The 23,463-nt window shown below is 37.1% G+C and overlaps 2 protein-coding genes across 3 annotated transcripts in view; one reads left to right on the top strand and one right to left on the bottom strand.

The window, feature by feature from the left end:
- Nucleotides 1-13,396: 13,396 nt before the first annotated feature.
- Nucleotides 13,397-17,595, top strand: LOC131143527 (steroid 5-alpha-reductase DET2). Its single transcript, XM_058091895.1, has one exon. It carries the CDS (start codon nt 16,363-16,365, stop codon nt 17,269-17,271), a length of 909 nt encoding a protein of 302 aa, XP_057947878.1. The 5' UTR covers nt 13,397-16,362; the 3' UTR covers nt 17,272-17,595.
- A 309-nt stretch (nt 17,596-17,904) lies between these two features.
- LOC131143526 (acetyl-coenzyme A carboxylase carboxyl transferase subunit alpha, chloroplastic) overlaps nt 17,905-23,463 on the bottom strand; it is a 39,805-nt gene continuing 34,246 nt past the window's right edge. The window contains exons 10-12 of one of the 2 annotated variants that reach the window (XM_058091892.1): nt 20,393-20,470; nt 19,146-20,313; nt 17,905-18,260 (exon numbers count right to left, since the gene is read on the bottom strand). In XM_058091892.1, coding sequence (XP_057947875.1) covers nt 19,147-20,313; nt 20,393-20,470 — 1,245 coding nt within the window. In that variant the 3' untranslated portion in view covers nt 17,905-18,260; nt 19,146. Of the gene's footprint in view, nt 20,314-20,392; nt 20,471-23,463 lie in introns of both variants that reach the window. The other variant, XM_058091894.1, reaches the window with a different exon arrangement.

A 23,463-nucleotide genomic window follows, 5' to 3' on the forward strand; every position in this document is an offset into this window, starting at 1 on the left:
TGAGATTATAATCAACATTTTAATATCATTTTCAAAACCATTAACATATATTATGAAATCATTTTCTGAACCTAATTATACACAAGCAAATATTTACCCACGAGACTACCCGAGAATAGGGGTGATTACCCACCCATACAAGTAGTACCCCTCTGCTATAATACATTTGGCAACCTGAAGGTCACAATTGAAGCATACCAAAGCACTCACCTTACTCAACAAGCCCTCAAGTGACAGATTAATCTAGTACTCACACAATTCATAAAAAGGTTTACTAGCGAAGGCTCCCAAGAATAAGGAAATCTACCCGCCCATACAAGTAATTTCCCTCTGCCCTAGCACGTTATGCAGTCTACTGCTACATTTGATACTACTAGTGCACTTGCCTTTCTCAGCAAGCTCTCAGACAAAGAGATTGCCCCGCCTTAAAGTAACTTGTTCTACTAACATACATACTTGATAATACCATAATACATTATTTTGTCTATTGTTATTTAATCATCCATATCTGTTCATCTTCATAACTAAAACATTTCATAGCATTTCACTTTACATAACCCTTAACATTTTACATTGTTCACATTTCATGTTTCACATCATTTCATTCACATTTCCATTTCATTCATTTTAATTTCATTCATTTGTACTACAGCTCTTTTTAGTTGTACATCAATTAGTCCACATAGATATGCACTAGAATCTGCTAACACAGCTCATTTTAGTTGTCATCAATTAGTCTACAGCTCCTTTTAGCTGTCATTGCATACATGGTTGCATTATCAAACACAAGCAACATGGTTCGTATAACATTTCATTATCAATGCATTTCTTACATAGTCTGCATCTCATACATATAACATACATTTACATTGCATTACCATTTGCTCATGCCACACAATTTTAGCAATAAAATTCATACATTGCCTGTAAAATAAGTCAACCTACATTTAACGTTTACATACTAAAAATACCTTTCATTTCTTACATAGTTATCCTGGAAATTTTTCCACTTTCATTAGTTCATTTTCACATGTACGTAGCTAAATAAATAGCCCTAAGCTCAGAAAACATAATTTACATGGTTGACATTTTACACCCACATGAAAACATATATACATATATAACATAGTCCATTTTTATTTAGTTCATAAAAACCTGATTTAATATATATAATTTCCCTCTTACTTGAATCTTCGAACTACACCAACATATATCCCAAACCGATGCCTGTGATGCTCACCCGAACCCTAGTTCAAAAACCCTAGTTTAATCAAATAAACCCCAAATAAACTATTATTTCTGCATTTTCTTAACTTATAAACCTTAAATAACCTTTTAAAAGCCTAAAACTGAGAATCCAGACCCTTAACTTAGGAGCATTTTCCAAAAAGCTCAAGAAACTAATCTGCTAGATGTGTAGAGAATCCTCCCTAGAACACCGTAGCGACTTCTGATCTTCGATTCGGGTTGAATCCGGGCCAGATTCTTAGAGAGAAGTGAGAGAGATGATTTTAGAAAGAGAAAAATAAAGGAAAATTAATTCCTTCGCAAGAAAACAACCTCAGGTTTTTGTATACTCGTCCTTGCCATGTGGACTCGTCGACGAGAAGATAGGACTTGTCGACAAGGTCGTGAGCTCGTCGACGAATTTCAAAACAGCCCAAATCCTCTCGGTTAATCCTCATCGATGAGACATACATACTCGATGACGACTTTCTGAAGATCTCTCGTCGACGAGCACCCGTTTGCACCCTTTTACAATTTCTTTTTCCTTTCTTCTATTTCCCCTTTTCCCTTTTTATTTTCTTTCTTATTATTTTAAATAATTAAAAATTCTCTGGATCGTTACATTCTCCCCTCCTTAAAGAAATTTCGTCCTCGAAATTTTACCTACTAATTATCCTTTCACATCATTAGGAGTCATTAAGTCATACAATTCAATATGCATATCACCCAAATCTCTACATTATTTACAATTAATCACATCATCATAAACATTTAGATCATCATGTATACTGCTCAATCATTCATAACTAAATTAATTTATAATTTCCTTAATCATAAAGTCATACCCGCTTCTTCGATGGCATCCTGCTCGGCCGGAAGTGTATACAGTCGGGGTGGAGCACCTCTTCCAAGTGGTACATGTTGTTTTCCCTAGTCCTAGTTCTGAACAGATACCATGGGCAATGGTTCCCAACAGCTTTTATTGATATGCCTTGGTTTACCACACTTAAAACAATTCGGCGTGCCAAACCAGCATTCTCCCCTATGCCTTTTATTACATTTCTAGCATACGAAGTCTATTGTCTCTTTTCCTTTCTTCCCTGATCCTTGATTGGCCTTAGACTGAAAACTAGATGGTGCAGGCCTCTTCTTCTGCTCTGAAGGCTCTGTGCTCCTCTGGATACATTTCTCTAGCACTGAAGCCTTATTAACTAATTCTGAGAAAGTCTTAACCTGAAACCCCACCACGAGCTCGCATATTTTGTGTCTAAGACCTTTCTCAAATTTCCTAACCTTCCTTGCCTCGATTGGAATCAAAAATGGTGCGAAGCGTGATAGCTCCACAAATTTCGCTGCATATTCCGCAATGGTCATCTCCCCCTAGGACAGATTAGTAAACTCTTCAATCTTTTCCTCTCTAACATACGAAGGAAAATACCTACCAAAGAACAGCTCCTTGAATCTCTCCTAGGTAAGAGCTATCTTTTCCAGCTTCTGGTCCTCTAGCTTCGTAGAAAGCCACCAGCGTTTCACCTCTCCAGTCATTTTGCATGCAGCATAATGGACCTTCTGCTCGTCCATGCAGTCGAGTACAACCATAATCTCCTCTATTTCCTGTACCAAATTCTCTGCAACCACTAATCTAGTCCTCTTACAAAATTCGAAGGGTTCATCCTCATAAACTCCTTAATGCTACAGCCCTAACCTACAGGTGGACAGTTCTGTTCTTTAGGATCCTTTTTCATCTCTGCCCTAACTTGATGGGCTATACCCCATAACATCTTGGAGGTATCAACTTCCTCTTCACTGGAAGTATTTGAACCTTCCCTTCCTTCAACTTCTACGTCCTCATCTCTAAGATTCATCCTGAAAATAGGACAGAAAAGAGATAAGAATTTCATATCATAACTCCAATACACAATTATATAATTTAAATCCAATAAAAATCCAAAATCTCCATATAAGGAGCAATCTCACGGTTAGGAAACATCACCGTCGATGGATTTACCGTGGTTTTCTAAAATCATCGACTGAATTAGAAAATCACAAAAGTCCGCCAAGGGATTTCTGCCTCCAAGTTATAAGAGAAAATCCTATACTTCCCTGCACCAAACCTACTTCTCAATACCTAACATATTCATCCAGTATCCCTATCCTAACTGTTTCCTATACTCTGGTATAAATCATTTCCAAAGTTCTCAAAAACCCAAAATCATTGCTATGATACCAAAATGCAACGCCCCGAACCCTTAAACCCAGTCCGGTCCAAAATCATTGCTATGATACCAAAATGTAATGCCCCGAACCCTTAAATCTGGTCTGGTGCATTATACTTGATTAAATCCTGATAATCCATAACTAAATCATACATACGCAGCGGAAAACATAACTACGATCCTCAATCATAAAAATAAATACCAGAGTTTACTAATTATATCCATATTCCATAGTAGTCATCCATCACCTATACTCCCATATATACACATATCTCAAAAAATATACAGTATTCGCAAACACCAGTATGTTTCACAATCGTTCATACCTCAGAAAAACTTTAAAACATAAAACATAAAACATAACTTATTTACATCCCAAAATATCATCAAAATGTTTATACCCTTTTCTCTATCTAGAACCCCAAAAGTGCTATCAACCTCGAGCTTCTATTACGTGGTGGTCCTCAAAAGAATAAATTCGTAATCGGGTGAGACACATCTCAGTAAGGGAAAGAAACAATATAAATTAAAACAACATGTGGTCAACATAAGATTATAATCAATATTTTAATATCATTTGCAAAACCATTAACATATATTCTGAAATCATTTTTTGAACCTAATCATACACAAGCAAATATTTACCCACGAGACTGCCCAAGGATAGGGGTTATTACCCACTTATACAAGTAGCACCTCTTTGCTCTAATACATTTGGCAACCCGAAGGTCACAACTGAAGCATACCAGAGCACTCACCTTACTCAGTAAGCCCTCAAGTGACAGATTAATCTCGTACACACACAGTTCATATAAAGGTTTACTAGTGAAGCCTCCCAAGTATAAGGAAATCTACCCGCCCATACAAGTAGTTTCCCTCTGCCCAAGTGTGTTATGCAGCCTACTGCTACATCTGATACTACTAGTGCACTCGCCTTTCTCAGCAAGCTCTCAGGCAAAGAAATTGCCCTTCCCTAAAGTAACTTGTTCTACTAACATACATACTTGATAATACTATAATACATTATTCTATCTGTCGCTATTTAACCATCCATATCTGTTCATATTCATAACTTTAGCATTTCATAACATTTCACTTTATATCCTTTAACATTTTACATCGTTCACATTTCATATTTCATATCATTTCATTCACATTTCCATTTCATTCATTTTCATTTCACTCATTCGTACTATAGCTCCTTTTAGCTGTACATCAGTTAGTCCACATAGATATGCGCTAGAATCTGCTAACACAGCTCCTTTTAGCTGTCATCAATTAGTCTACAACTCCTTTTAACTGTCATTGCATACATGGTTGCATTATCAAACACAAGCAACATGGTTCGTATAACATTTCATTATCAATGCATTTCTTACATGGCCTGCATCTCATACATATAACATACATTTACACTGCATTACCATTTGCTCATGCCACACAATTTTGGCAATAAAATTCATACATTGCCTGTAAACTAAGCCAACCTACATGTAACATTTGCATACTGAAAATACCTTTCATTTCTTATAATTATCCTGGAAATATTTTCCACTTTCATCAGTTCATTTTCACATATACGAAGCTAAATAAACAGTCCTAAGCTCAGAAAACATAATTTACATGGTTGGCATTTTACACCCACATGAAATCATATATACATATATAACATAGTCCATTTTTATTTAATTCATAAAAGCCTGATTTAATATATATAATTTCCCCCTTACCTGAATCCTCGAACTATATCAACAGGTATCCCAAACCGATGCCTATGATGCTCACCCGGACCCTAGTTCAAAAACCCTAGTTTAATCAAATAAACCCCAAATAAACTATTATTTCTACATTTTCTCAACTTATAAACCTTAAATAACCTTTTAAAAGCCAAAAATTGAGAATCTAGACCCTTAACTCAATTTAGGAGCGTTTCCCAAAAAGCCCAGTTTAAGAAATTGATCCGCTAGATGTGTAAAGAATCCTCCCTAGAACACCGTAACGACTTCTGATCGTCGATTCGGATTGAATCTAGGCTGGATTCGTAGAGAGAAGTGAAAGAGATGATTTTAGAGAGGGAAAAAGGAAGGAAAATTAATTTCCTTCTCAAGAAAGCAACCTTAGGTATTTATATACTCGTCCTTGCCACATGGACTCGTTGACGAGAAGATAGGACTCGCCGACAAACCATTGAAGAACACTCGTCGACAAGGCTGTGAGCTCGTCGACGAATTTCAAAACTGCCCAGATCCTCTCGGTTAATCCTCATCGACGAGACATACATAATCGGCGACAAGTTTCTAAAGATCTCTCGTCGACGAGAAAATCCTGCTTGTCTACGAGCACCTGTTTATACCCTTTTACAATTTCTTTTTCCTTTCTTCTATTTTTCCTTTTTCCTTTTTATTTTCTTTCTTATTATTTTAAATAATTAAAAATTCTCCAGGTCGTTACAATAACGCCCCGACCCTCTCGGTGGGCCCGGAGTGCCACTAAACATACATACATACATATATCTCTCTGATACCATACATAACAACTCGCCCAAGCAAGGGAAATACGAGTGTTCCATACTAAACTGCATAAACATTCACAGCGAAAAGCATACATCTTCTAATAAAACTTACCATTCCCATAAACATCCATACATAACTGAAAACATAATCTGCTATATATACAATCCCCAAAAGACAGACACTGCATAAAATCTCACCAGCTCTGACTAGGACTGTCTACTATCTAACTCTGCTTGGCAACACGCTAGGCTCAATCCCTTGCAGGACTTGAAATAACATTTGTATGCTAGGATGAGACACCTCTCAGTAAGACGAATTATATTATGATCAGTGTGTGGCTAGCATAACTTTCGAGTGTACAAATACGGCTAACAATTAAATACATTTAATTGACATTTTAAAATTGTACTGCTCTGTAAATCTGAAACTACATACTCTGGCTCAATATAGCCCTTTCTATAGTAAATATGGTCATATATGCCTAGAAGATACAACCTGGTCTATAGGACTAGTGTCGTCACGCCATCACATACACGTGCGACATGCTTCACCCCATGATGGTTTGTGCGGCCCGAAGGCTGGACTTAACAAATAGTCGGCTGACTAATGCCAAGTCAAACATAAAGTAGTACGATGGTGCCTACTCACTCTCTTTATGCCCCAAGGTTGAGTCATCCGGAATACTCCATCGGATAGGGCTCTGAAATCACTCCTTCGGGGATTACTTTACCCAGACCACCAGTCGCCTTTCCCATCCACACTCTAACTAAGCAGTGTGGTTGCACCTCTACATACATATAGCAAGGGTACCGTGCTCTAAACATGAGATCATCATAACAGGGCTCTACTATTATATATGGTAATTTACATCATATAAAACTGTAATCATCATTCATTTCATAAAAATGTATATAACATACTCTGTATATATCTTTGTAAAATATATCTGTGAGATACTAACTCGAAAAAAATTGATGTATCATAAACTCGACATTTAGCCGTCACATCTCATCTCATCTCATCTCTTCTCTTCTCTTGGCATATAGTCATCATATTTCTCATCTCGGCTTATAGCCGTTACAGTTCAGTATTACACAAAACCTGCTCATTTAATGTCAATTATAAATATACTCATCCCACACAATTTTCTTCTGGTAACTTATACATAATTCAACTGCTTGAGAACATACATACTACTACTAGAACGGGGGTATGAATATAACCAAGTTGTTATTTTACTAAATATATATAGATATATACAAAAAAAAATGGAGATAATCATCCCTACCGTCCTTGGTTGATTTTAAAACAAGTCTATGGTTTGAAATAACAACTTTCCAACTAGTGAAAACGTTCATAAAGATCCATACTATACTTTAAAAATATCATACTTAAATTTAAACGGTTGGTTTTGAAAATAAAGTCGGTTAACCCAACCCTAGGCCCGAAAACCTTAGAAAAGTCATAATTGTTTATCTAAAAACCATTTTAACATTTCAATCCATTAGAACTCATAAACATAACTGACATAATATAATCTCCTTACCTACTTCCTGAAAAACACTCGAGACGCTCGAAAATCGAACCCTAACTTTTTCCTAAAATCGAGAATCCACTCCGTTAGATCTGTAGATATTTGCTCCCTAATCCTCATTGTAACCTCTGATCGTTGAAACAGACAACGAATGGAAAAGGATTGAAGAGAGAGTGTGGGCACAGTTTTTAGAGAGAGAGGGAGAGATATTTTGATTTCTTAATGAAAAAGCAAACAAAAGTTTATTTATAGGCCCCTTGACCCAGTCAAATTCGTCAACGAAATGACGTCTTCGTCGACGAGCCACACAAGGTCATTTGTCAATGAAGGAAGGACCTCGTCGATGAACTCTAAGCCTGATATTTTTTCGGACGTTCTGGATCTTTTCGTCGACGAAGTTCTGAATTTCGGCGACGAACCTCAAAAGGGCCTTTGTTGACTATAACATGGAATTCGTCGACGAAGCCTATTGAAAATCCCCTTTTTCCTTTCTTATTTAATTTCCTTATTTTTCTGGTTCAGGTCTCTACACTAGTGTTTCTATTTATCTTTGAAAATTATGTAGTCAATAAATTATTGTTTATTTGTTATTTTAACTTGTAGTGTTGAATAAATTACTTATAAATACTTTTCCTAATTTGATAACTTACAACTTTCAAGATGCTAATTAATAAGTTCTATTTATATTATTTGATCCATAACTTAAATTATGTTTTGAATTCTTTCATGATAGGCACACGAGTTTGAATTCTTTCATGATAGGCACATGAGGAGAAAAATATGCAAGCTTAATGTCACAAATGAAAGCATTACAATTTATTAGAGAGATTCACATTCATATGATTTTGAAGTTGTTAAGGAATTTATTGAGATTATTTAGTTTTTCAATAGTTTTATTTTGATATATTCACACGATTTGAAAATAGCTATGTTTAAAGAAACTCACATGGTTTAAGAATAGTAATGATGTTTAGATTTTAGAGAGACTCGCACGGTTTGAGTTTATATTTTGATTTGGATTGGGACTAATTTCTTATATTTTAATGCCTACAATTTTACTTACATGAATCAGGAGTTTTTAATTAGTAGAAACGGTTGATATAGTTACTTAAAAAGTTAATACACGAGCTAATAGCAAGTTATCGTATACAACTTTAATTATTATGATACAAAATAACTTATTAATGAAATAATAACAAAATTATATTTGAGAATAACAGATTATCTGCCATCTGCCATGAATTTTTATCCAACCCGAACCACCATCAATCCGCCACTTAAAAGAGTCGAATATGGATTATGGTTTTCTCAGCCAATAATCCGCCTAATCCGCCATGGATTATCCGACCCAATCCGCTTTGTCATGTCTAGGTTGCCTTGTCTCCATAGAAAACAAGGGGCTATAATTGATTTCCTTGGCCTCCGAATGACAAAGTGAATAGTGGAACCTCATGATGGTTTTCCTTAAAAGAATATACATAATGATGGTTTTCCTCATGATGGTTTTATTAAACTCAATTCACCCCCCCCCCCCCAAAAATCTTGGGCTGCCTTGGGCCAACATAACAATGCTGGTAAATTTGACATTTATCCATAGTGTCAATTTATCAAAATGGCATTGAAGAGCACTCGCAAACATTTTCATCATTTCTTCATTGGTCAACAAGGCTTGAACTTGGGCAGCAACTTCCCTCGACTTATAGGGATATTCCACAATGGTTTTGGAGTCCTTTTTTATTAGGCATAAGTTCCATGTTGAATAAGAACTGCTCCATAAACCCATCTACAAAATCCCATCCACTTATTTATTTGGGACTTATCCATCAAAGCAAACCAACACGAGGATGAATTGATAAGGCTTTCAAGGAACATGTGAAAAAGTAAATTTTGGTTCTTGGAATAGGGGGTCATCTTTATGGCTTACATTGGCAAGTGGGTTTCAGGAGGCCCAATACCATTATATTTGTCAAAATTCAGGACCTTAAACTTAATTGGAATGATCAGGTCAGTTAATAAACAAAAATTTTCAAAGTTATTTGTCCCTTACATTCCTTGGATGGATTAAACTTGGTCTTCAATAATTGATATTCGGCTTTGATCTAAGATCACAACCTCTTCTATTCTTTTTCTCTTCTAATGACATCTTTGAATGGATCTTAGTTAGATATACGAGCAAGTTTTTGTGGCCTCGTGATCAACCTAGGGTTAGTTGGCAATGTAGGAGCCAATGGAGTTTTTTTTATGTGATGTAGTATTCTAGCAATATATTTCTCATCTTCCTAAATCCTTTCATCAACACCAAGTGATTCAATCGAGGGGTTTCTCAGGGTTATGACAGAGCAAACCTTTTCTTTTCATGACAATAGAGCCCAGAAAACAGCTTGATTCAACTTCCTCTTAAAAAATAAAAAATAAAAAGCTATTCTCTGAGAATGAAAAATGTGATGTAGTTAAAAAAATCCTTAAACAAAAATTTTTCATAAAAAAATAGGAGAATTTAGTTGTAAAACAAAACCCATATTCCCTAGGATTTCAAAGTCCTTTTTTTTTTTCTAGATATGTAAGGGAAATCAATTGGGATCAAGATCTACGTTGAACATGTATTGCGTCATAAACTCATCTATGAGATTCATCCACTTCTTTACCTAGGACTTATCCATCGAAGCATACCAACATGAGGTTGCACCAATAAGGCTTTCAAGGAACATGTCGATAATTAATTTTTGGTTCTTCGCATAAGGACTCATCTTTCTAGCATATATTTGCAAGTGGGTTTTGGGACAACCTATTCCATCATACTTTTTGAAATTTGAGACCTTAAGCTTAGCATGAATGATCAGGTCAGTTAATGAAAAATAAATCTTCAAAGTTATTTATCCCTTGAATTCCTTGGATGGATTGAATTTGGTTTTCAAGGTCTAATATCAGTCTTATATCACTGCCTCATTATATTCTTTTTCTCTTCAAATGACATCTTTGGATGGATCTTGTGAAAGAAGAAGCAATTGAATACTTTCTTCATTAATTTTTTTCATATGTACATCCCAATATATAATAAGATTACCTATTCTAAACAAGGAAACAATTTCCTTACTGAATAATATCAAATCCCCCATATCAACCTACTTCCCTAATTTGTATATTATTTACAATGATACTCGAGATTGGGATTTTAACACTCCCCCTCAAGTTGGATCATAAATATTAATCACCTCCAACTTGCTAATAAGATCATCAAAGCTCTGTCATCCCAACCCTTTAGTGAGAATATCTGCAGTTTGTTCCTTGGCTGGTACATAAGTCATACATATAATTCCTTCTTCAATTTTCTCTTTTATGAAGTGTCTGTCTACTTCCACATGTTTAGTCCTGTCGTGTTGAACTGGATTGAGAGAGATTCTGATAGCTGCCTTATTGTCACTGTTTGATAGGAAAGTTCACTGGGACCTATAATTCCTCCAAGAGTTTTCGTAACCACAATCCTTCACATATCCCTTGAGCGACTGCCCTGAATTCAGCTTCAACACTACTACGAGCCACCACATTCTGTTTTTTGCTTCTCCAAGTTACTAGGTTTCCCCAGACAAATGTACAATAACCTGTGGTGGATCTTCTATCTTCCACTGATCCTGCCCAATCTGCATTTGTAAAGATCTCCACTTCCTTGCCTTCACATTTCTTAAAGAAGAGTCCTCTTCCCAGGGATCCCTTGAGATATCTAACGATCTTGTATACAGCATCTAAGTGAACTTCTTTTGGTGAATGCATGTGTTGACTTACTACACTAACTACAAATGCAATATCTGACCTAGTATGTGATAGGTAGATTAGATTGCCAACCAATCTCTAATACCTCTCCTTTTCTACTGGTTTTCCACAGTCTTCAACCCTCTTTACTGTCTCCATCGAGGTTTCACTAGGTTTGCATCCCAGCATGCCAGTTTCAACTAAGAGGTTAGTGACATACTTTCACTGAGAAACACTAATTCCCTTTTTCGTTCTTCCCACTTCCATGCCCAAAAAATACCGCATCTGTCCCAAGTCTTTAACTTCAAATTCAGTAGCCAGAACCTTCCTCAATCTCTCCATTTCTACAGTATCATCACCAGTAAGGATTATATCATCAACATACACTATTAGAATTGTTCTCTTACCTCCTTCAGACTGTTGGAAGAACAGTGTATGGTCTGATTTTCCTTATCGATAACCTTGATTCTTTAGTTCCTTTGTGATTCTGTCGAACCACGCTCTAGGAGATTGTTTAAGGCCATATAAGGATTTCTTGAGTTTACACACTCTATTTTCTTCACCTGTTTCACTGAATCCTGGTGGTATAGTCATGTATACTTCCTCTTCTAATTTTCCATTTTTTGCAACAAGTCTGGCTTTATATCTTTCAACTGTTCCATCAGATTTATATTTCACTGTAAAGACCCATTTACAACCCATTGGCTTCTTCCCTTTCGGTAGATTTGTCAACTTCCAAGTTCCATTTTTTTCTAGGGCTCGCATTTCTTCCATGACTGCCTCTCTCCATTTTGGTATTTCTAGAGCTTCCTAAATGTTCTTTGGTACTTTCATCCTGTCAAGGTTAGAGACAAACGCACGATATCCTATAGACAAACTTTTATAAGACATGTATTTAGACCAAGGGTATTGGGTACATGACCTGAATTGTTTTCTGATTGCAATAAGTAAATTGATATCATTAGGTGCAGGATTATCAGAGGAAGACTCAATTACCAGATCAGGATTGGGCATAGGCACATGGTTATTCGGAGCCATCACCGGTTCCAACGCTCTTGGTGCCTCAGGTATGAGATTCTTTCTTTCCTTTGTTTTCGGCTTTCTTGAGTAAACAAGTATGTCTGCGTTGTTTTACTCTCCTGTATCTCCCCCTGAGGGTAAGTGTTCTGTTGTATTTGGCAAGTCAAGAAGTAATGCAAAGGAAGGCTCGATAGATGGGATAGATGGGTTAGGGAATGGAGTAACCGGAGAGAATGACGCAGATTCAGTAGAAAAGAGGTCAAAGAACCGATCTTCACTCCATTTCTCCCCCTGAAGAGAGGGTTTTGGGAAATAAGGAGTGGTTTCAAAGAAAGCGACATCAAGACTAATGAACAGTCGTTTTGAAACCGGATCATAGTATTTGTAGCCTTTATGGTTAGGCGAATAACCAAGGAAGACACATTTAACAGCACGAGGATCCAATTTATCGTGATGGTGTGCATGAACATGAACAAAAGCAATACAACCAAAGATTTTCAGCGGGAGACTGGAGGGGAGTCGAGAGGTAGGAAAGTATTCCTGGAATTTCTGAAGAGGGGTGACAAATGAAAGTGCTCGACTCAGCATCTCATTAATGAGATGTGTGGCTGTCAAGATGGCATCGCCCCAAAAATAATGTTTCATGTTGGTAGTAAACATTAATGCCCGGGCTACTTCAAGTATATGTCTATTTTTTCGTTCAGCAACCCCATTTTGTTGAGGGTTATCCACACAAGAACTTTGATGAACAATCCCATTATTTTGAAGATAAGCTCCCAGGATAGTATTAAAATATTTCGTACCATTATCAGTACGTAAAATATGAATATGAATCTGGAACTGTGTATGAATCATGGAATGGAAACTGATGAAAATGGAGCGAACTTCAGTTTTGTATTTCAGTAAGTAGACCCAACAAAGACGAGTGTGGTCATTAATAAAGGTAACGAACCATTTTGTATTGGTGCAATTGAGGGAACGTGAGGGACCCCATACATCACTGTGAAACATAGTAAATGGACGAGATGGTTTGTATATGGATGATGGGAAAGAAGTACGACGATGTTTGGCAAGCTCACACACTTCACATTGAAATTCAGAAGCCATTTTATTTGAACAAATAGATGGAAACAAACGTTTTAAATATTGAAAACTGGGATGACCCATTCTTGAATGTCATAACAAAAGTTCACTATTTCTAGAAGTAGATGCAGAATCACAAATTGCAGTATTACATAGTTCACTCAAACTTGCCTTTGCAAAGTAGTAGAGTCCCTCATACGCTTTAACAGTGCCAATCGTCTTCCTCGATGATCGTTCCTGAAAAACACAATGAGAGGAAACAAATTTAGCAAAACAGTTTGAGTCTTTTGTTAACTGACTGATGGATAACAAGTTGCAAGATAACTTGGGAACATGTAGGACAGATTGTAAAGTTAGAGAATCAGATATGCGAATACTTCCTTTTCCAGCAACTGGTGAGAGAGAGCCATCTGCAATTTTTACCCTCAAATTCCCGGCATATGGTGAGTAGGATGAAAAACATTGATAAGACCTAGTCATATGATTGGATGCACCCGAATCAATTATCCATGGAGATTTGTAACAGGATCTAGTAGTTAAAACTGACAAATAATTACCTCGGTGAGCCAGGGAACCAGAGGAAGACTGACCCGATGTTTGAATGGACGAAATCATCTTATATAACTGATCCAATTGTTCAAGACTGAATGCACTACTGAGAGAGGTATTGGTGGTTTCTCCTTGTAATCTTTCAGTTGATCCGTCAGTGCTGGCCTAGTACCCACGATTTTTTTGGTATTATCTCGGCTTCCAATCTTCCGATTTTCCATGAATCTCCCAGCAGGTATTTTTTAAATGACCTGTTTTTCGGCAATGTTCGCACCACAATTTACCTTTTTTTGGTCGTTGACTAGGTCCCCCTAGACCTTTTGATACAAGAGCTGAAACATCCGGCCCAGTGTGTCCAGCGTGCCCATCTAATTTTTGGGCGGATACGGGTACGGTGAGGTCCAGCCCAGCAGATTCATTTTGAGGTCTCAACATCACACGCCTCTTGTTCTCCTCCCTCCTGACTTCTGCAAAGACCTCTCAGGTTGAAGGAATAGGTCGCCGGCCAAGGATCCTTCCCCTCACGTCGTCAAGCTCTCGATTCAGGCCGGCAAGGAACTCGAAGATCCTCTCATTTTCAAGCCTCCTTTGGTATCGTGTGCTATGGCCGGAGCACTCCCACTCCTCGTCGATGCTCAAATCGAGCTCCTGCCAGAGATGAGCCATCTCCATGAAATACTCGGTCACGCCTCTCTCACCTTGCCTCATCTGCCACAATTGGGTCTTGATGTCAAAGATTTGCGAGTAGCTTTCGACGTCAGAGTATGTCTCACGTACGGCTTCCCAAACTTCCTTCGCCGTTGGTAAGAACAAGTAGACTTTTTCGATTGATGGCAACATCAAGTTGACGAGTCAAGCCGTGACCATGGAGTTTTCGGACCTCCATCTTTGCAAAGCTACAGCGTCGGTAGGGTCTGGCTTCCTCCTTTCACCTGTAAGATAACCTGACTTCCTTTTTCCCTCAATCACCAATTTCATGGATTGAGTGCATTCACGGAAATTTTTTCCGTTTAATTTTTCCAATGAGAGTGGAAAGGTTTTTATCCAGCCCATTCAAACCCCCCAACAGATGTGGCCTCTGAGTCACCGTTAATATTTGCAGAAGAGATAGAGCCTCTGCTGTTGGCCATCGTTTAGCTACGGTTGAGAAAACCTAGCTCTGATACCATGAAAGAAGAAGCAATCGAATGCTTTCTTCATTAATTTGTTCATATGTACATCCCAATCTATAATACGATTACCTATTCTAAACAAGGAAACAATTTCCTTACTAAATAATATCAAATCCCCCATTTCAACCTACTTCCCTAATTTGTATATTATTTACAATGATACCCGGGATTGAGATTTTAACATCTTGGTTAGATATACAAGCATGTTTTTGTGCCCTTGTGATCAACCTAGTGTTAGTTGGTCATAGGGATAATGAAGCTTTTCCTTTGATATGATGTAGCATTCCAACAATACGTTTCGCAACTACCTAAATCCTTTCATCAATGCCAAGTGATTCAATCGGGGTATTTTAGGGGGATTATACATGGCGCACACTTTTCTTTTTATGAAAATAGGGCTAGAACAATTACTTGATTCAGCTTTCTCAAAACAAAAAAATATCTATCTATTCTCTGAGAATGAGAAGTGATGCAGTTAAAAAATCTCAAAACAAAAACTTCTAAGAAAATGGGAGAATTTAGTTGAAAAATAAAACACATTTTTTTAAGAAAAATTTGAAAAGCAATTTATAAAATCATATTTTTGAACCAAGTTCATATGAAAATCAAAAATAAGAGAAGAAAGTGAGGTCAAACAATATAATGATGAGATAAATTGAGAGGGATCAAAATTCCAATTAAAACAACAAGCGAGAGTATGGTGAAGGTAAACTTCATAAACTAAACATAGAGTAATATTAAAGACACACTTATGAGTATGAATTTCAAACTTAATAATCTTGAGTCAAGTCAAGTTCAAGCATTTCAATGTATCAATTCAACTTCAATACACTTGTTTAGTTGAGAGGTGATTGTAAAGTAGTGATGTGACGTGATTGAAACGAGAGAGAGAGAGAGAGAGAGAGAGAGAGAGAGAGAGAGAGAGAGAGAGAGAGAGAGAGAGAGAGAGAGAGAGAGAGAGAGAGAGAGAGAGAGGACATCCACATATTGACTTTCTTAAAATGTGAAAAATAAAAATAAAATTAGCATCTTACTAAAGAAGCACTTTAAAAAATCTCATTTTCATCTTCACCATTTAAAAGCAAAATATAAAATTTTAAAATAATTAAAAAAAGTTGTCACATGCAAATAAATACTTATTATAAATTATAATTTAATTCAGTTATGTATTAAATGACAAAAATAATAATTGTGGCATCCGAAACAGAGGCCTAATTTGGCCTCCTAATTTTATTTTTATTTTTTCCTTTTTTAAAAATTAAAAAAAAAATCTAATTTTCACCACCCAATCAGGGCATTATATGATAAGAGCCTGCAATTCCCACTCCAGTCGTCCCCAGATCTGCACAAAAAGCAACCGAACCACTGTCCTTGCTTTTGTTCCCTCAAAAATCAAATTCTCCAGGAAACAGATGGGATTAGGGATGGAGTCCGACCAAACTCTCTTCTTCTACACTCTTCTCACTCTCTTCATCATCTCACCTCCCACCTTCGTCTCCCTCCACTTCCTCCAAGCCCCCTACGGCAAGCACGGCCGTCCTGGGTGGGGCCCCTCCGTGCCCGCCGCCGTGGCCTGGTTCCTCATGGAGAGCCCCACCGTGTGGCTTACCCTCCTCCTCTTCCCCTTGGGCCGCCACTGCTCCCATCCCAGGGCCCTTGCTCTCCTCGCGGTCTTCCTCTTTCATTACCTCCATCGCACCTGCATCTACCCCCTCCGCCTCCGAGGCCGCACCGCCCCTCGCCGCGGCGGTTTCCCGGTCTCCATCGCCGCCATGGCCTTCGCGTTCAACCTCCTCAACTCCTACGTGCAAGCCAGAGGGGTCTCCCACTACGCCGACTACGGCGGCGACGGGTGGTTCTGGTGGCGGTTTGCCGGAGGACTGGCGATTTTCCTGAGCGGTATGGCGGTTAACGTGCGGTCGGATTTGAAGTTGATGTCTCTGAAAGAAAAAGGTGGGGATGGAATTGGAGGGTATAAGGTGCCGAGGGGAGCGTGGTTTGAGGTGGTGAGCTGCCCCAACTACTTTGGGGAGATCGTGGAGTGGTTGGGGTGGGCCTTGATGACGCAGTCATGGGCCGGGCTTGCCTTTTTTCTGTACACGTGTGCCAACCTAGTGCCCAGGGCACGTGCGAACCATCGGTGGTACTTGGAGAAGTTCGGAGAGGATTATCCCAAGGGCAGGAAGGCTGTTATTCCCTTCTTGTATTGATGAAGGTAATGTTTCATCTAACGGTAGGGAGTTGGAATCTTTTATGAAATTCTAATTTCCAAACTTATGTAATGGGTAGTGTTAAATGAAAGGCAGGGTGGAGCTCAATGAATATGTGGAAATAAAATTGTCTGGATTGTGCTCCGCTGGTTCTCGAAAGATGAGAAGAGGGAAGCTAGATTACAGTATAAATATAGCAGCAGTAGTAGCTTGGACTAGCATATTATCTGCACTTGTTTTCTATTATTATCGTGTGTTTGGTTGCATTATAAGACTGCCTGAAAACAAGATCACCTTATTGGAATGAAATATCTTAGGACATCAGGGCTCGTCTTATTTCACCACTCCAACATTCAATCTTGATTCCATTACCAGATTTTATTTTATTTTTAACTTGGGGGTCTTGATATCATCAGCAGATCCAAGTTGGCCTAAAATGGCAAGTTAATGGGCTGTGCAAGCTGCGAAGTCTGAGCACATTCTTCTTCCATGGGAGTGCTGTAGAAGGAAGGGCATTCAAGTTTCACTTTTACTTTTTTTAGAGTGGTTTTCAAGGCGCTCCCAAATGCAATGCAATTCTTTTGATACATTTTCATGCCCACTTCTGGACACAAACATACATCAAAACACAAGTTTATCATAAAAAATCAATCGATAAACAATCATACAATTAAGTTCATCATCCATTTCCATTGTTCCTTGCATCTGGAAGCATGTTATTCATCTTCCCTAGGCACACGCATAATCTATACAAACTTTTCTGTATATATAAAATAGAAAGACACCATTTTCTGCCAAGAAATAAAAAAGGGAGGTAAAAGAAAAATGAAACGGCAAAAAAAAAAAAAATGAAATAAATAAATAAAGGGTAAACTAATTCAAAGTAGAGAAAATTCCACTGGAAAATGGAAACCAAATAAAGAAAAAAAGAGTACTGCCATCTGTTTTTCATGTCCCAGCTGCGGCAAAACATCTGCTTTCTCGCATCCCTGCAAAAGCAAAACCTTGCAGATGAGGCAGGATATGATGACAGTAAGCCAGAGGGCCGCATGAAGAACAGAAGTTTTAAAGTATGTTCAGTCTTAAAGACTGATTCAGTTTTTAATAGATTTCATTTTTGTTCAAGAAATCTATGAAGATTCAACAGAATGTGAGGTTGGGAATCCTAAATGTCGGCATAGTTTCATTCAGATAAACCTAAATTGGCATCTAGGATTCCATGGGACCTACTATTATACCCATAAAACGTTCTCATATTATACTTTTGGTAATCTGGATTCCAACAAATGCATCTTAGTCCCAGTTACAGGATTCTCAGGCATCTGATTCTCTGAACCAAATGCCTAGTTATTGGAATTTATTAGGAAATCTAGTGAATCACCAATTCTCCCTATGTTGAAGTTGAACCCAAAAGTTACCAAACTTTAACAATAAATAATAGCTGCCATTCTATTGTGATTGCACCGAACTAACTGAAATGAATTCAGGTTGTGTTTGGGATCATGAAATTCTAGCCCAAGATTTGGATTTGGACGAAATTCTATATAATTTTAAATTACATTTTATTCATATCCACAACCAAATTGAATTCCAAGCTCCCAAACACGGGGTCAAGTTATTTCAGGTTTCCAACATTTGGTTAAAACCAAAAACATGCCGTGGACTAAAACTGGAGCTAGTTCAACCTCAGAATCTAAGGTTATTTTCTTCCGAAAAAAAGAACAAAAATGCAAGCAGGTGCCTAGACGCCATCAGCTGAAAGGACCCAGATTCAAGAAAACAACACCATTCAATCATCCCAACTGGAGTGCAAATATGTGTTAATCCATCCTAAAATGCCTAAAGATCCCATGAAGGAATAAGAATGAACTTACTTTAGGCAACACTGCGCTCTGCATCTAATTTAATCTCTTCTCTTGGCTCTTTTTGATTTTCTTTATTTAAACTTCCATCCAACCCTCCAAAAGCTTCCATGGTTTTGGAGATCTCTGCCTTGAGCTTTTCACGCTTCTCTGCAAACTCTGGAGAATTCAAAACCTCTGCAAGGCTTTGCCTGATTTCTTGCTTCAGAACCTCAATTTTATTTTTTGACTCTATATCAGGTGTCTTTCCAGCCTTCGCAGCCTCCAACTTCAGCAACTCAATCTTGTTCTTCAGATCTGATGAGCTGACAGCATCTTCGATGCACGCATTAATCTCTTTATTCAATTCGTCTATCTCAACCTTCAAGTTCAAGGATGAAGTCCATTCACTGTGGTCGTCTGCTTTCGATACGACTTTCTCAACATCAAAACCCAACGATTTAAGAACATTGACCTGTTCTTGCTGTATCTCTTTCCTCACCTTCACAATTTTCTCCTTTAGCCCATCATCTAAATCCTCAAATTGGGATACACCAGAATTTTCAATTGCAGTTTTCACTGCCTCAATCTTCACCTTTATATTAGGGCGATCCATTACCTCTTCGAATCTCTTATTGATTTCCATCTTCATTGTAGCCGCCTCCTTCTTCTTTTCCAAGACATTCTTGTCTTCAGATAATTCCTTCAACATGTTGAGCTTATATTTTAGGCTTGCAAAATTAGGAGCTGCCGGCAGACCCTGGTTGAGCTCAGCTTTAAGCTTCTCAATCTCATCCATCAATGTTGGATGTTGGAGTTGGCCCTGTGTATTCCTTGATTTTGCAAATTCATCCCGCAACATCGCAAGCTTGTCCTTCAAGCCCAAAGCTTTTACTGCCTCAGAATATTCATGTTCAACTTCCCTCTTCAGTTTCTCAATCGTCTCATTCAGATCAAAATCTGGAGGCTTTATGGATGATTTGGCTTCCGAAATTCTCTCTCTCAGTTTTTCAATCTCACCTTCCAACTCCAGGTCTAGACTCTTGCCTGGCTCCCTTGTTCGAATAGTAGCCACATCTTTCTTTTTCATGTTGACTTTCCTTTTGGGATCTACTGGGATTCCCTCTTGAAAACCACCTAGCTTTCGGAACTTTTGCATCCGATGGTTTAGCAGCTCTTGTGCGTCCATCTTCATGAGCTCCTGTAACAACAAAATATCCACAACAGGATTATAATTGAGGTTTTCTTTTACTAGCAAAATTACTTCGAATTTTACCCACATCCATTTCTTCATTTATCGCAATCTTTATCTGTTGTGAGGTCCAAGACGGATCTGCATGTGCACCACCAAGTGGCTCCTGTCGAAGTGCAAAAAATCTATTAAGATGCCACCAAAATGAATGAAACTAGAAGTGGAAAGCAAAGCCAAGCAGCAGCAAAACAAAAGATACAGCATTCTAGTCGGACTTAACTAATTGAAACAGTGGATCCATAAACCACTAGTCAATTCAATTAGGTCCCCAGTGGGCCCCATTTGTTTCTATCTAAAAAATGAAGTACAATAAAAATCAAATTACACTGTAAAACATTTTACTTAAGGGGAAAAAATTGCCTTCATTTCCGACTGATTCCTTTGAAATATATCTCAGAATATTATTTTAAAACACTGTATTGTTTCTGTAGTGACAAAGTTATCTATTAAAAGCTCGCATATTGAATTAGATTGATGGTCATTGCGCCTGCATTAATCAAGAAATGTATGATCTTTTAATTCTATAAAGTTTGTCAGATCATCTATATGATGTAATTTCTGATTATTGGGCTTTGGACTAGTGCTAGAATTCTCCATCACTTTCCCCCAAGTTGGGAAAAAATGAGCCAAATTTTAAACATTTGAAGAATCAAGAATTTAAGGATGCAAGTAGCTTGTAGAGATGCAATGTAGTTTCATAGATTCTGATACGAGGCCCTATGTCCAAGACACACAAGGAGATTTGTACCCTATTCAAATTCATACTATTTAATTCCAAATCAAAATATCTTACAACAACATAGTTATAATATTAAGATACTTGGGACTCAAGCAAATTCTTAGACACCAACAACAACAACAAGCCTTGAGTCACACCAATTGGGGTCAGCTACATGAATCCTTTTCTGCCAATTCACTCGATCTAGAGCATTTTCCTTTATTAGATTAAGGGCTATTAAATCCTTCCTCACTACTTCATTCCCAGTTATTTTAGGCCTACCCCTACCCCTTCTCATGCTAGAAACCATAACTAACTCCTCTTCACAAGTGCTCTACTAGGCCTACGTTTCAAATGCCCAAACCATCTAAGTCGCTCCTCCCTTATCTTGTTTTCAACCAGTGCTATGCCTAAATTATTATGTAAATGTTCATTTCTTACTTTATCTTTTAATGTTAAACCACTCATCCACCTTAACATACACATCTCAACAACTTTTATTTTTTGTGCATGTTTTTTCTTAGTTGCCCAACATTCTAAGCCATAAAGCATAGCCAACCTTATAGTCGTCTTATTAAACTTTCCTTTTAAGGGTATTCTACAATCACACAACACACCTAACACACTCCTCCATTTTACCCAACCTATCTTAATTCTATGTACTACATATTCATCAATTTCCCCTTCACCTTACATAATAGATCCAAGATATCTAAATCTCTCGGTGCTATATATCTCTTGATTATCCAGTTTAATGTTTTCTCTGTTGCTACTCCTTACATTATTGAAATTACATTTCATATATTCAGGTTTATTCCTACTTATTTAAACTCTTAGACTCTAGTGTGGTTTTCCAAAGTTCTAACTTAGATTCCACTTTGCTCCTACTATCATCAATCAATACAATATCATCTGCAAACAATATACATCAAGGGATCTCATTTTGGATATTCCTAGTAATTTCATCAATTACTAAAGTAAAACGATAAGGAATCAAAGTAGAAACTTGATGTACACCTATTGCGATTGGAAATTCTCTAGAATCTCCTCCTACAATCCTAACACTAGCCACTACTTTATCAAATATATCCTTAATGACCTCCGTATATCTATTGCAAACTCCCTTCTTTTCTACTACCCACCAAAGCACTTTCCTAGGTACTATCATAAGATTTTTTTATAGGTCAATAAAAACCATATACAAGTCCTTCTTTTCCTTAAACTTTTCCATTAAAGTTCTTAAAAGATAAATAACTTCTATTGTTCATCTCTCAAGCACAAAACCAAATTGATTTTCTAAAATCTTCATTTCTAATCTTATTCTAGGTTCAATTACCCTTTTCCATAATTTCATTGTATGACTCAATCTTAATTCCACGATAGTTATTACAGTTTTGAATATCGCCTTTATTTTTATACAAAGGTACTACCATACTTCTTCTGGCATTTTCTTAGTTTTTATAATATTATTGAATAGATTAATTAATCAAATAATTCCTTTATTCCCTAAACCTTTCCAAACTTCAATTGCTATTTTATCTAGTCCTATAGATTTCCCACTTTTCATCTTTTTTAATGCCACCTTAAATTCAAGGACTCTAATTTTGCAAATAAATCTCTTATTTTTAATCTTCTCTTCATTTGTCACTTCTAAGTTCAATCTTTTATTTTAGTTTTCATTAAACAACTTACCAAAGTATCTCCATCATCTTCTTTTATGTCTTCTTCTCTAATTAATACATTATCATTCTCGTCCTTTATACATTTTACATCACCTAAATCTTTGCATTTTCTTTCTCTAGCTTTAGCAAGTCTAAATGTTTTTTTCTCCTTCTTTTGTATCTAGTTTAGTATAGAAAGTATCATAAGCTCTATGTTTAGCTTCAATGATAGTTTTTTTTGCATTTTTCTCACTTCTTCATATTTTTCAAGATTTTCTATATTTCTACAATTTTGCCATATTTTATACCAATTTCTTTTTTGAATTAATGGCTTTTTGGACTTCTTAATCCAACCACCAACTTTCTTTACCACCCAAGTATCTTCCTTTGAACTCATCTAAAAACTATTTTGCTATCCTTACAATAGAAGTTGTCATTTTATTCCAAACAGTATTTGCATCAACCTCATCCCCTACTGTCCAATCACACTCTTTATTCATTTTATCTTCGAATTTTACTATATTATCTCCTTTCAAGTTCTACCATCTAGTCCTCTTGTGTCGATTTATGCAACTCCTTCTCTTCCATTTTTTTTTTAATATGTATATCTAACACAAAAACTTTATGTTGTGTAGTCAAACCTTCACCTAAAATAACTTCACAATCATTACAAGATAGACGGTCCCCATTTTTAGTTAAGAAGAAATCTATTTGACTTTT

This window comes from Malania oleifera, chromosome 11, assembly GCF_029873635.1.
Source record: "Malania oleifera isolate guangnan ecotype guangnan chromosome 11, ASM2987363v1, whole genome shotgun sequence".
NCBI lineage: Eukaryota > Viridiplantae > Streptophyta > Magnoliopsida > Santalales > Ximeniaceae > Malania > Malania oleifera.